The 15,584-nt window shown below is 39.2% G+C and overlaps 1 protein-coding gene across 1 annotated transcript in view; it reads right to left on the reverse strand.

Annotated features, from left to right (window-relative positions):
- The window catches only part of LOC117282757, a 61,567-nt gene extending 51,657 nt beyond the window's left edge, over window positions 1-9,910 (reverse strand). Inside the window, exons 1-3 of the mRNA XM_033753674.1 lie at window positions 9,208-9,910; window positions 8,559-8,704; window positions 2,257-2,435 (exon numbers count right to left, since the gene is read on the reverse strand). Coding sequence (XP_033609565.1) covers window positions 2,257-2,435; window positions 8,559-8,683 — 304 coding nt within the window. The 5' untranslated portion in view covers window positions 8,684-8,704; window positions 9,208-9,910. The remainder of the gene's footprint in view (window positions 1-2,256; window positions 2,436-8,558; window positions 8,705-9,207) is intronic.
- Window positions 9,911-15,584: the final 5,674 nt, after the last annotated feature.

Here is a 15,584-nt window from a genome sequence, read left to right on the forward strand (position 1 = left end):
CATACGAAGCCTTCCCCTCCAAGGAATCACAGATTCGTCCAAAGACAGTTGTTGGTTTGGCTTATAAACTGTCTGAAATTTCTGAACGAAAAAGTTCAATAAGGGCTGAATTTTGAAAAGCCTGCTTGTTGATTGTGGTTGCAGTTCATTACCACTGAAATGCAAACACCACCAAATTTGCTTAAATCTCTTATGGCTCATTAGTTTGCCGAAAATTGGAATTTCGAAAAATGGATCTGTTGACCAATACTCTTTCAGATTATCCCTCCTTGTATGGCCCATTAGAAAGATTACTGCAAAAAATTTTCTCATTTCTGCTGAAGTGACATCCACCCACTTCAATGCCTTATAACTTTTGTCATAATGTTCACGGTGTTGGAGATAGTATCTGTTAGTTTCCTGACATAGCATGTCAAAGAAACTATCTCCAAAAAACAGTTCCGCTACTTCAGACACTTGTGTTGGGTCCGATGGAATTTGCTTCACCCCTGGATTTCCAGTAAACTGTCCCAAAGCAGGCGTTTTGTCTACTTTTCCCCATGTGGCTCTCCCCGCAATGTTGCTGCCCGCACTTTCATCAGAGCTACTGTCACTTTCACTTTCACTTTCACTGTCTGTGGTCACAATTTTTTGTTTGCCCCTGCCACTCACTATCAGATTGTGAGTCGCTATCACTAGCAGACTCACAAGGGACATCAGATAGCGCATAGGAGAACAAGTCAGATATTTCTTGTTCTCCGAGAAAACGCTTGGACCTCAACCTCTATCGACGTTGATCCATTTTGCACTAGTAACTTCCTGCCTGGTGCATGCAGCCGGAAGATGAACAAAGGCATTTTCTTTTAGAGTGAGAAAGGAAAACAGTTGGGTCATGTTATTGACTACAAAGCAAACATTCAAGAGGTCTATCACGCCAGTGCAAGGTATAGTGTGTTTCAACATAACGTGTCCTAAAGTCATAATAAAATGCCACCAACCCGCCACGTTTAAAAGCGCTGGGTATAAAAATATGCCACTGGTCCACAAAGTGTTAAGCCAGATTAATCCAGTCCATGCTATCTCATTCCATTCCTCTAAGATCCATTTCAACATCATCCTCACACCTATGCCTACGTCTTCCTAAAGGTCTCGTTCCTTCGGGCTTTCGCAACAAAACCATGCATGAATTTCTCCTCTCCCCCATGCATGCTACATGTCCTGCCCATCGCATGCTCCTTGACTTAAATATTCTAATTATATTTGGCAAAGAGTACACGTTATGAATCTCTTCATTAAGCAATTTTCTCCAACCTTCCACCATTTCATCCATCTTTTGTCCAAATATTCATCCTGTTCTGAAATACCCTTATTCCAGGCTCTTCCCTTAATGCCAGAGACCAAGTTTCAAGACCATAGGAAACTATGAACAAAATTATAGATTTGTACATTTGGGGGGTACTTATATCACCCCCACCCTTCAAATTATATATATTGTTATGATCTTAGAGACTATAGACAGGGTTTGGATCAGTAACTGGATTTATTAAACTTCTGCAATTTTCATTTCATGCATCCTGTAGTGTCATAATATACAACTTCTTTATTAAAACCATCACACCACAACTATATCGAGGTCAGTTTTGGTTCTGCTACATGTAGCAGAGCCAAAACTAGGCACTGACCTCAATATAGTTGTGCTGTGATGGTTTTAATGAAGAAGTTGTAAACTTTTGCAACTTGCAACTATAAGTAACGATTATGCTTTCACTGTTCTACACACTTCACAAATCACTACAGGACACACTAGGTCTTCTCAGTCTGTTACAGTCTTCAGTAGTTGTTGTTTGGTAGCAGCTTCCAATGGCAGATGTTCTCCGTCCTCTGGATGGTCTCCTGCCTCAGCTACCAGCCTCTAATGGCAACAGCTCACAATGACTGAACCCCAGTGGTTACCTGACTCACTAACTCACCAATCAACATCATTCACTCTTCACTATCCTGTCCTGGTTATAACATTTTGGCATGGACCGCACAAAAAATACCGTTCATCTGCTGCAGTGCAATTGTTGTGTTCGTGTTGGTTTGCAGAGCTGCTGCCTACAATGGGTCTACATACCCATTATTAATTAAGTCAGTTTAAAAAAGTCCCTTTTCAAAGTAACTGAAAATGCCTCTTTTTTTTTTTAATTTTCACCTCATTATACAAGCCTTGATCAAAAATGCTGAGATACTATTAATAATAAAATAGAAATTTTACATGCAATTGTTATTGCTTACCTCGAAAACAGAGAAATGTGAGAAAATCTTCTGTCTTCGGCCTCTTAGCAGGTATAAGTTCTGGTGACAACACCATGCCATTGGTTTTCACCTTGTCCTTATCTTTAACCGGAGTCAGTGCAGGGCTGCTCATGTTGGAAGATCCTTGTGCAAACTTCCGTTGAGCATGGACCTTTGTTCTGAAAAAGAAAGAAAAAAACATGATACCTTTATTTTGCATGATTTTTGTTTTGAAACTCAAGTGTCGCTATAATACTGAAATAAACTACAAGTATTTTACAACTCCATCCAGTGTACATTAAGTTTGAAAATTGTGTTTTTATGTTGGTACCATACAGAGAATTCATGTCTTTAGTGGTGACTTCCGTGCTAGGCCTCATAAGTGTGGGGTTTTTTGATGTTTTTAATGTCTGTCCCAAATCTCACAGTTGGTTTATGCTGTACTTGTTTTACTACATATATACCCTATCTTGTTTTGGTGCTGGTGTCCAGAGATAGGGACTAGCTCTATCCATTGGGCCTAACTGAGTAGGTTACACCAGAAGACAGAGACAGAATCCAGTCTCTGAAATGTTGTGTGTTTTAAATAAAAACAGAATGGATAATGTCCAGAAACACAATATTTATATAAAAATTAGTGTCTTCCAACAATAAATGATACTTACTCTGTTTTTCAAGAAACTTCCTGCTGTTATGAAACTCAAACCATCATCACCACAGTCTCAAAACCTAGCTGCAAGACCCCACACTGAATCAGTTCAATTCATGTTCCTACCTCTTCTCCTTAGATATATTTCAATACTGTCCCCTCCCCCCATCTTAAACTGTCACCACTACAGCTATTAGGATGCTTGCCTAATCAACATTTTAACACTTCAATGCTGGCGGGCATTTAAATTCCTACTCAACTCCTATGCCGGGGGATATTTAAATATTTAAATTGGAGAGTGCAACATTTCACTTAAAGTGTAATAAATTTGTGAAAAAACTGGAGTTTTGTTTTTCTAATTTTCACATTACGTTCAGGAATGTATATAGAATCGGTGTACTGATCCACAAAATTATTTTTTGGCATAGTAAACCTATAAAAATTATGAATGATAGTATCATATTACCTTAGAAGATCAGCTGGGTGTGTTAGTTGTGAAAACATTCCACACAGAGTCCCATGTCACATGAGTCACACCAGTACACAGTTTTTGACACACAACATGCTGTTTCTGTGGTTTTGATTTCTTCGCAGTTGGTGGAATCTTGCTTATAAAATTTCTTTCTCTTAGATGGGGCACTGTTTTGTCTGATGAATATCGACCTGGCACTTTGTGTTCTACAGTACTATCATATTTCACACAGTAAAAGTAAAAAGTAAAGCTATCCCTGTAACAGGCTGTGAATGCCCATAGGGTTGTGAGACGTTGAGGGTCCCACACTATCTAGACAATCGGCTCAAAGATGGCAGTAAGGTTGTCAGCCTTACGCACCGGCTGCGCTTTACTCCCCAGGAAAATTATTTAATTAATTCCTGGTACTCATTTCTGTTAGAGGCTGAGTAAACCCCAGGGCCTAGTGTGGCTGGAAGGATTAGATCAACTGGAAAAAATCCAATGACCTCATCGGGACTTGAACCCGTGACCTTCCGGCTTGTAGCATAGCCCCTCAACCACTACACTACCGTGTGCCCCCGTATTTCACAGAGAGTCCTTCAATTAACTGAATTCAGATTGACAATTGATCTATTCTTTTCCTTGTGTTATTCCTACATATTATCATCGCATTCAGAAATTTTCTTTTTGTCCCTTACAGTTTTGCATATTCTCCCAATGGATGTTTGTGCTATTCTCGATTCTGTTATTTACCACAGAATCAAGAAAAGAAAAAACATAAATTTTCATTGTCTAATTTTGAATCTGATAAAACTTTGTTCTGATTCGGTTTGAAGTATACAGGGTTATTAAAAAGAATGAACCGATTTCATGACGCATCACTTCAGTTCTCAAGCATCATCATGGAATGAGTCAGTGACCACTTGAAACAGGAGTTATCTAAGTTGTGAATGGCTGCCACAGGGGCGTTGAAGTCGTGTCGTTCTTCCGGCAACGTTCAGTTGTTCGTTTACCCTCAGAATGGTGAGTCCTCAGCAAAAGGCGTTCTGCGTTCTCAAGTTCGCGAAAACAAATTCAGTTGTCACGGTGCAGCGTGCTTTTTGAAGGCGATTCGGCATTAATCCGCCCTGTCCTAAGAACATTCGACGGTGGTTTCGACAGTTTCAAGAGAGTGGGTGTCTGTGTAAAGGAAAAAGTCCAGGACGACCACAAATCTCAGAGGAACAAGTGGTGAGAATCTGTGCTGCGTTTGAGAGGAGCCCGTGGAAGTCAACAAATAGAGCTAGCTGTGAGCTTGTGATCCCTCAATCCACTGTCTGGCGTGTGCTAACAGTACGTCTACATTTGAAACCATACAGACTGAAGCTCATTCAGGCACTTACCAATGACGACAAAAGGAAACGGATGGAATTTTGCGATTCGATGCTGGAGATGATGGAAGACAAAACCTCCATTTCACGTTTAATTTTTAGTGATGAAGCGACTTTTCACTTGAGCAGCACAGTCAATCGTCACAATGTGCGTATTTGGGGAACAGAGTACCCACATGAAACAGTTGAGCTCGAAAGAGATTCCCCTAAGGTGAACGTCTTTTGTGCTGTGTCTCAGGACAAGGTTTATGGTCCCTTTTTCTTTGAAGGAAACACCGTTACAGGACAAAACTATCTCGATATGCTCCAAAACTGGCCCTTCACTTCACTGCAAGCAGATTCGCATGACTTCATTTTTCAACAAGATGGAACACCACCCCATTGGCACCTGATGGTCCGAGCTTTTTTTAAATGAAAAAGTGCCCCAGCGATGGATTGGTCAGAAGGGAGCCAAAGACCTTGCTCTTTGTGCTTGGCCCGCGAGAACCCCAGATCTCACCTTGTGTGATTTCTTCTTGTGGGGATATGTAAAAGATCACGTTTATATTCCACCGCTACCCACTAACCTCGATGACCTTAAACACTGAATAACAACAGCGATTAACTCAGTGCATCGTGATATGCTGATACGCGCCTGGGAGGAATTCTCTTATCGCATTGATGTTGCCGGTGCTGCATGTGGTGGCCACATTGAACACTTGTAAGACAGGAAATAAAAGTTGATTGTGAGTAGAATACTTGTGACTTGGCTGGAGTTTTGTATTACTTTCCTTTAATATAATATTGGCTAATAAAATCGGTTATTTCTTTTTGAATAACCCTGTATATATTCTCCACTGGTCATGACACAACACAGCTGGCCACTTTGCTCCTTGCGGCTGGCCTTGACTAACCAGACTGCATGATGTGTATTTATAGAACAAAGGGGGATTACAATGGTATCAGTCATATAGTGAACTGTTTATCATTTGCTACAGTAGCAGTCATAACACACTTCTTAGAGTCAACATCACGTCTCAAAGTTGTAGATTCTCCACCTGTCTTCTTGTAGTTACAAATACCAATGCTGATGCAGCACAGTTGAGAATATGCCTCAACAGGATCGACTTTTCATTTGATCATGATAGAGGAGAGTACACAGTATTGATCTAACATATTTAGTTCATAAGATTTCCCCTAGGCAGAGGTAGGTTTGTATGGTAACAAGTGCACCAAGTGTTGAAATAAAAAACTTTTTCAAAGAATTCAGATGTATTAGAACTCCCACAGCAAGTTCAAAGTGGGACAACGAATATACAAAATGATAGCCTGAAATTTCCTCTTTAATTTCATACCAAAAAATTACTTTACATGAAGAACAACGGTTCAAATTACAAGCTGAAACTTAAGAGCTACAATATGCGTACCCTGCACCGACCCCAGCAGCATGTGACAGAAACTACTGGGGTGCAGTGCACTGAGCCCGGAACTGAAGGATTAAGGTAGAAACTGGATTCAACTCAATCAGGATTGGGTCTGTAATTTACCGAACAGCTGAGCAACTGTCTACTTCCAAGAAAGACCTGATACCAGGCAGCAGTGTTTTTCATCCTTTTGCCTGTGGAACACTTTCTATGACTGTCTGCAACCTCTGGTCAAAAGAAGCTTTGTGCAGACTGTCTGAGCTCAACTTCCTTTAACTGTCAATGTTTTTACTTCAAGAAAGCTATCTGTGTGACTCTCCTCACAACATCCCAGTAAAGAACAATTGCAAAACAGTGACTGAGCTAGTCACACAGTGTACCATGTGAACAGAAAGCATGGGGATAAGATAGAGTTATATTTTCTTGGATATAACATAGAGTAGACTGATGAAAGTCCACCAACGTTTCAGAGGAACATGCTGTCTCCATCTTCAGGGTCGAAGAGTAAACCAAGCAAGAAACCAGCATGAAGCAGGCAGCAAGGAAAGCACACAGACTGACAATGGAACTGTTGGATTGGTTTTCAATGTTCTTACTGCTTCTAGAGAATCCCACTTTTTTACAAGCCATATGCTTTGCTTGCTGCCTGCGTCATGCTAATTTCCTGCTTCGCTTACCCTTCAACCTTGAAGATAGAGGCAACATGTTCCTCTGAAATGTTGGTTGACTTTTAGTGGACTATATGGCGTCATATACAAAGACAGAACTCTTCATAGTCACATGTTAGAGCCTCAAATCCTACAAGAGGATAAGACAATTTCTCAGTACAGTACTGTGATCCATTTGGGATTCAAGGTTCTCACAGCAGTAGTTATGAAGAGTTCCATCTTCTGGGATACAATGCCATGTCCTCTAAAAGTCAAATAATGTTCTGGAGGAACATATCGCTTCCATCATCAAGGTTGAACAGTATGCCAAGAAGGTAACAAGAACAACCATGTTCCTCTAAAATATCATGTGACTTTAAAATGGTCTGCATGGCATTATACACTAAAGACCAAATTCTTTAGTATTGTGATCTGCTGTTTAATGTGGGCATTTAAAATGACCAGGCTTTCCTTTGAAGAAACTACTATAAGGACCTTACTTTGTACAGGCCTCTTTAAGAGCCTTGCTTTGTAGAAGGCCCTGTAAGGGCCTACATTTATAGATGTACCCATATGGGCCTTCATTCCTAGAGGGCCCTGCTGGGAGCTTTCCCATTTCCTGGTTCTGAGTGACCAATCACCCAGCGCTCTGCAACTCAATTTCTCTGTCCTCTCTTTATAACCTGCCCACATCTCAGCTGGAGTCACTAATACTCTGAAGACAGAGGGAGCAGGTTCCTCAAAATGCTGGTAACCCACTTATAAGACTACATGGTGTCACAAGCGAGACTGCATGGTGTTATAATCCAGAAGACAAAATTTAAGTTTTTACTGTTTCATCTGGGTCATGCGATAGCATAGTTAGTTGAGGCACTACGCTACAAGCCGGAAGGTTGCGGGTTCGAGTCCTGATGAGGTGGATTCTTTTCGATTGACCTAATCCTTCCAGCTACACTATGGCCCTGGGGTCGACTCAGCCTCTAACAGAAATGAGTACCAGGAATCTTCCTGGAGGTAAAGGGTGGCTGGCGCGTAAGGCTGACAACCTTACCGCCATCTGTGATCTTACTGTCTAGATAATGTGGGACCCTCAACGTCTTACAACCCTATGGGCCTCCATGGCCTGTTACAGGAATAGCTTTACCATTACTGCTTTATCTAAAATATTTTTATGGCTTTGTGTGTAGCATCTGCTGTGCATACTTATTTTCTGAGCAATATAACATGATTGATGGTAGCATAGTTGGTTGATGCACTATTCTACAAGCTGGAAGGCTGTGGGTTCAATTCCCAATGAGGTCATTGGATTTTTCAATTGATTTAATCCTTCCAGGCACACTATGGCCCTGGGATCAACTCAGCCATCTGTGAGCCAACTGTCTAGAATATATGGGAGCCTTGATGTCTCACAACCATATGGGACTCCATAGCCTGTTACAGGGATAGCTTTACCTTTTACCATGTATAAGATGACTAATATGACCTCTTAATAACAACATGATAATAAAAATGTCATGCTTACTGCCGTTTTAGTCACACTCTAGACCTGTATTTGGGTAGTACATGCTCCAAATCTTGGCTATTCTGGCTTAGCAAACAATGAAACAATGGTGAACACAGATTGCTTTGTACAATATAAAGTACACATGCAGACAGTGGCAGACATAGACTGCTATTGCTGCCTCACCTGACTAGGGATAGAAAATTGGAGAAAACTGTGCAGATGAAATTATTTAATATGCATTATGTTTACAGTCATATAAACTTGTAATTTTATACCTCTTAGGGCTTCCTTGTATGGATTCCTCCAGGACATTCCCCTCCTTACGCCTTCTTTTAACATCACTTCGGCTCACCACCATCTCTCCAGGTAGAGGTCTCAAGTCAAATGCAGAAGCATACATTCACCAAAGTCCACAATGAATCTAATATAACAAATATTCAATTGCCCATGAATGAATATTACCTCAAATCTTATCCATGAAGTAAGTAAAAATTATGATGCACTTCAAAGTTCAAATATGGTACAGCTAAACAGGAGCAACATATGGACAGAACTCTTATCTCCAAGTGTTCGCTAATATAACAGATATTCAATAGCCCATGAACGAATATTACCTTAAACCTTATCCATGAAGAAAGTAAAAATTATGATGCACTTCAAAATCCAAATAAGGTATAACTAAACAGAAGCCACACATAGACAAACTCTTATCTCGTAGTGCTATCTATTGCTATATACCTATAAATCAATAAAACCTTTCAAAACAGCCATATCTATTCTTCCTGGATACAGTATTCATAACTGATCTTTAAATAATTCCCATTCATACGCTCTGACATAACAATTAAAACATGTGCCCAAAACAACAGCCATAAGAATTTTAGACTACAAATACATTTGGAAATGCAGTTTTACAGTGTTCACCTTTAGCAGAACGTCATATGTTCATAAATGAAATCTCTCAAGCTGACACACATAATGTTTACAATCAAGAGACAAAGCGGTAACGTTTTTGTGTTTCAAGACATTTCATGTGCTTCCATTCTTTGTTCAGCACATTGTGCTCGATGTATATCCATTACACACAGACTGCCGCACCAGACTAAGCCATTTTATGTTTTGGAAACTTTTATAAATTTATTCTACAAATACTGTAACTTTCTCTCAATGAAATATGAATAATTACAGTTTTAAATCGTCATGATCGAAATTGTTCTTCAGCATACACATCACGATTCTTCACGAAATGTTCGTCCTTAATGAAATAACGAAGGACAATGCATTTTGTCTTTAGGATATTTTATGTAGAAATTGTGCCTTGGGTAAAACGGCTTTACTAAACAGTACCAGTTACATTAGTTTTATCTCATTATGACACTTCAGTAAAAGCCTGGTCGTTTAATGACCTGGGCCTACAAGAGTTCAATCACCTGGACCTTGGTTGCCAAACTAAACCATTTCATTCCATTGTTTCGCTTTATCGGAACAGCTATTCGTTCTAACAAAATACACTTATATTACATCACTTAAACCGTTTAAAGGTATTCAAGAGACACAAATATATCTCCGGATTATATCTCCATACATCACATGGAAGAAATCCATTTTTGTTATTATTTTGTGCACGAGTTCCGACTGATGGCTGCAGATGGCGTTAAATGTTGTATTGACAGTAAATGGCGATCCATCAGAATCCATCAGGTAGGCAATTTCAAAAGTGGCCAAAATTTTCACACGATTTCCTCGTATGAAACAAGAGTCTACAGACGTGTGTTTCGCAGTCTTCATAAAGCCTTCCACATGGGCTTAATGATTCTTTTGCAGTAGGGTCCCACACATTGTGAGCGTGAAAATAAATTCTAAAATGTTGACATTAGGAAGCCCGAGAATTTTTCACAGGACGTTTATAATTAGTTTTCTTTCTTTCGATCTGCTTTACGGAGTTACTTTTGCAAGATATTAAATCCCCTTCACTTTGTTATGTGTCTATATGTGAATTATATTACTACAAAGTAATAGGTCTAATTCCAGTTACTGGAAAAGGTTACAAAACCTGAAATGAGCACGAACCAAATTCAAATTGTTACATCCTAACAGACTGACACGTACGCAAAAGTTGTGTTTTTTTTTGTAATGGAGGCTGCAATAATTTTGAGTGCCTTTATGATTTATTTTTTGTAACAGTCTAGTCAAACATATTCTTATATAATGAAATGTTTGGCTAGGCATTATTAGGCTTGATAAAATTTGGGTCAGGGCAGTGGCAGTATTGCATTCTTCAAATAGCTGAGATAAAAAAGAGGGATTTCTGTATGTTAAATTAAGGAAATTATAACGTAATATTATTGAAAATTAAATTACTGTACACTGAATTTATGAATCTGTTTATTTTTTTGTCAGCATTTCTTTTGGACTATAGTAGAGAACCTTGGAAAATGTATAGCAAAAATTGCTGTAATTCTAGACAAGTTTCATAAGGAAGTTTTCTATTTTCTTTTACAAAAAAAGACATCAATAAGATGTTTTGCTGTGCATTGCCAGAAGTGTCTTGCTCCTTGTCTTGATGCCATTATAAACATTATGACAAAAAGAGAAACCCTGTCCCAATATAGTCAGGTCCTTTCATGATGAAAAATGAGTGCACTCTGCAAACACTAATTGAAGGGGGGACGTATGAGTGTTTAGATAAACATAAGTAGGTTATGTCAGTTGTTTGTGGCAGAAAGCATTCACATTCTCATTAAAGGACTGACCTGTACATGCAGTATCATGAATGGATTAAATATAGGATAAATTAAGCATATACTGGAACTCACAGCTACTACATTCAAAGCAAAAATAATCATAACCCACTGACATTTGTCATATTAGGTGATCCTAAAGAACAGCCTTCTTCATTTTCTATCCTCATATCAGAAGTCTTCTGTGTTTGTTTCCATTCCTACCCTATATTGTTTAATATGTCGACCCTCCTTTTGTCTCTCCACCCAGTCTTTGGTTTCCTCAATTGTCACTTGTTTGACATCATAATTATTGAAATCCTAAATGGAATGTTATCCATGTGTAATGTGTATACCACTATTTGTTTATCTGAACCAACATCCATGTAGCATTTTTTATGTTACAGTCTTGTCTAATATCCTAGTTCCTAACATCCCATCTGGTCCATTTCACAGTGCTCCACAGATACCTTATCTCTAGTGCATGTAACATAACAGTAAGTTTTCCTTCAAACATTAAAGTAAAAAGTGAACACACCTTAAATTAACTGGCAGTAAGATTCATTTTCAATATATTAACAGCAATCAGGAAGTATAACATTGCAACATCCAAGAGAAGTTCATTGTTAACAATACGTGTACAACCAACTTCATGGTATGAAGACAGTTGAGAAATTCCCACCCTCATGGAATCTGAAGGTTCATTACTGTGTTTATAACAGCTCTCAATAGGATTCTACCCATTGCCATCAGTATCTGACCCACACCATTACAATATATTTTATGATCCATCTTAATATTACCCTCTTGTCTGTGCTTGGTTTCCTCAGTTCAGATTTTCTGACTGGATTTCTTATCTCCCTCAAGCATGACACATGTCTTATTCATTCTCTTTGAGTTGATCACCCTATGTGGTAAAGAATACAAATCAGAAGCTCTCCAATAAGCATTTTCCTCCAACCTCCTCTTATTTCTTCTTGATCAAGTCCAAATATTCTCATCACTGTCATACTCATACCATCCAACATCATTTTGATGAGCAAGTCAAGCAAGAAATCAGCATGAAGCAGACAGAAATAAAAAGTTTCTGCTTGATTAAGACAGTCTCTGGGGTTTTACATTAAAATGATGCAACTGATCACCTAATTTTATTGCATCATCAGCACAGACCGAAAGCTGAAGTGTTCCATTCAATTCCAATCCCTTTTGTGTTTCCTGACCTTCCAAATGGCTGATTTTAATGAAAAGTTTCAAATAATCCTGAATGGGAAAGCATCAGACAAATGTTTACCTACAGTAAAATTTAACAAGTTTCAATACTTTAATTGGCCTATATAAGTGAGCTTAAAAAATTCAGTGAGAAAATAATGCAGTATTTCTCTCCGGAATCATATTCTCTTAAAGCCTATAAATAGCTGATATATTCTCCAACATAATCCAACTTCCTTTCAAGTATCTGATAAATTAAGAACATCTGAACAATGCTTGATCTACTGTGTCAGAAGCCTGTATTTTCATCTATATACTAACCAATCTTGAGAGAATATCTGACAATCTTGTATGACATCAGTAAGAGTAATATTCAACCATTACTGCAGTCAGTTTTGTACCCTCTTTTATAAATAAAATAATAGATTCACTCCACTACTGAGCTATTTCTTCCTTATTCCAATAGTATGAGTAAGTTTTTTGATATGAAAAGGCAACATTCTACTACCTGCTTGGGTCAGTTCTGCCATAATTTTATCACTACCTGGAGACTTGTAACTTTACAAGTTTCAATAACAATATCAATATCAACTTCAACAAAACTAGGCTCAGATACTAACAGCTAAGCTGTGTGTATTTCTATCACCCTAGAATCATTAATCCCATGCACATTTACTAGCTGACAGTTTCTCAACCTAGTTGATACATTCTGGTAATTTACAAGTAGACCACATTCTCATCTTTCACTATGTTAATTTTAGGTGAGAACCTCTTCTTACATTCATTTATACGTTATGTTATGCATGTGTCTTAGGCTGCTATTCTGTCTGTACAACTGACACACTCTTGTAACCTATCAACACATACACAAAAAGATTTATTTAGAATTAGAATTATGAGGAACTGTTTTGGAAGAGACTGTGGACCTGTCGTCTGACAGATTACTGATGAATGAATGTCTTTGTTCAGGGCATAACATATAATAGAAAACCTTATTTTAAACATGTACTGTATATTGATTATAAACACAACTTTTATACACCGTTTTATTTGCGTGGAGATTGCTGTACAAATCCTCATTCGTTCTGTGCCAGCAGGACAACTTTTGGAACATGTAAGTTGAAGGTGCATATATACATACGAGGGGGGACCCAAAAATAACCGGAATTTATTTGTTATTTTTTTATTTTTGCATTTTTATTGAACTGTATATTAGTCCCCTTCAAAGTATTGTCCATGTGCATTAATGCACTTGTCCCAACGCTTTTGCCACTGCTCAAAACAGTGCTGGAATTCTTGAGGCTGGATACTGTTCAAAGCCTTTAGCGTGTTTTCTTTGACTTCATCCACATCACGGAATCGCTTTCCTTTCAGACTTCTCTTCACCCGTGGAAACAAAAAAAAAAGTCCGACGGAGCCAGGTCGGGTGAGTAAGGTGGATGAGGCACAATCACCATGTTGTTGCTTGTCAAAAACTGTCGGACCGTCAAAGCTGTGTGGGCTGGAGCATTGTCGTGGTGAAGCAACCAGTTCCCATTTCTCCACATTTCGGACCGTTTTCGTCGCACACTCTCTCGTAATCTTCGTAACACATCCAGGTAAAAATGTTGGTTCACTGTTTGTCCTGGCGGAACGAACTCTTTGTGGACAATGCCATTCACATTAAAAAAACAAATCAACATTGTTTTCACATTGGATCGCACTTGACGCGCTTTCTTCGGTCGTGGTGAAGTTGGAGTTTTCCACTGGCTTGATGATTGCTTTGATTCTGGATCGTACCCGTAGCACCAAGACTCATCGCCAGTCACAATTCTTTTAAGAAATTCTGGATCGTTCTGCACTTCACTCTTCAAGTCGCGGCAAACATTCACGCGGTTTTCTCTTTGGTCATCTCCGAGCAAGCGAGGAACAAATTTTGCAGACACCCGTCTCATGTGCAAACCTTCGGTTAAAATTCGCTGGACCGTGCTCCATGAGATGTTCGTTTCCTCAGAAAGTTGGTCAATGGTCTTTCGACGATCTTCATCAATTGCACGTTTGATTTTGGCAATGTTTTCGTCATTTCTTCCTGTCGAAGGACGCCCGGGGCGTGGCATGTCTTCTGTTGACATGTTGCCAGATTTGAAACGGGAAAACCACTCGTAGACCTGTGATTTCCCCAAAGCATCATCATTAAAGGCTTGCCGAAGCATCCCAACAGTCTCGGCTGCAGTTTTCCCTAACAGAAAGCAAAATTTCACGCACACTCTTTGTTCCTTCTGGTCGGCCATCTCACTAATCGCCAAAGGGTTGAAACAGGAACGCACACAACAGAGCACCACAGACAAACCACTTAACTCAGACTGACGCCAGCTCACTAACAGTCTCGGGAGACCCCCAGCTAACACCACCTAGCAGCACAACTCGTAACTACAAAGCATGCGCGCGCAACAGGTCGGTTCCGGTTATTTTTGGGTCCCCCCTCGTAACTTAGAAAGTTATTTAAATATATCTCAAATAATAGTGTATGAAAAAATCAATGTGTGCTTTATAGCTTGTTTGACATGCATTTATTTCAAACATGAAGAAATGCTTCATATTTAATGTTCTGAAATTATGCCAAAATTTCATTTGAGGTCAGAACATAAAGGCATACTGTGATGGTAGGAGTCACATATATATTGTCACATGACAAATAACTTCACGCTGTCTTGAATGTAGCGAATTTATTGTACACTCGTTCTTAGACTTACACAGTTCACAATTTCACAAATAGTGCCATCTGCAGTATCCCAATTACTTCTCCTGCTGTAGTAACTTCCATTCACTCGATACGAGTCAACTCGTAGCTGCTGGACTTCAACTCATACTGAATACTAGTAACTCTCTCTGACGAATACTCCTCGTTATGTAGCTTCTGCATTGACAACACAGAAAAGTTACATGATAGCTACCACTGTTGCGTAACGTCGTGTTTACTGATTGCCTAGCAATAGTCGTTGCGTGGACTTGCCCGTTGCGTGACATCACAGCCTAGTGGGGAGGGGTGTTTACTGAGCGTTGTGTAGTTACAGAATGAGTGGGGTATGTGACGTCACTCGCACTTCCTGTTGCGCAATCTAAGCATTCACAGAGTTGTCGCCTAGCAATGCACCAATACAATCCACAACTCTCATGTTGCGCATGCACCCTGAGGCCTCTGTGGCTCAACAGTTCCTGCATAGAGCCAATACGCCACAATATATTCTATTGCAGTGATGTGAAGAGTCTGACTTTCCCCATGCAAAAATGTTCACTTATGTGTAAATGTGTATGAGTAAGACTGGGATTTATGCTTGGGCATGTGAAACTGCAAAAACTAGTAAAAGCCATAATTTGGTTAACACTTACACA

This window comes from Cryptotermes secundus, unplaced genomic scaffold (assembly GCF_002891405.2).
Source record: "Cryptotermes secundus unplaced genomic scaffold, Csec_1.0 scaffold355, whole genome shotgun sequence".
NCBI classification, from domain to species: domain Eukaryota; kingdom Metazoa; phylum Arthropoda; class Insecta; order Blattodea; family Kalotermitidae; genus Cryptotermes; species Cryptotermes secundus.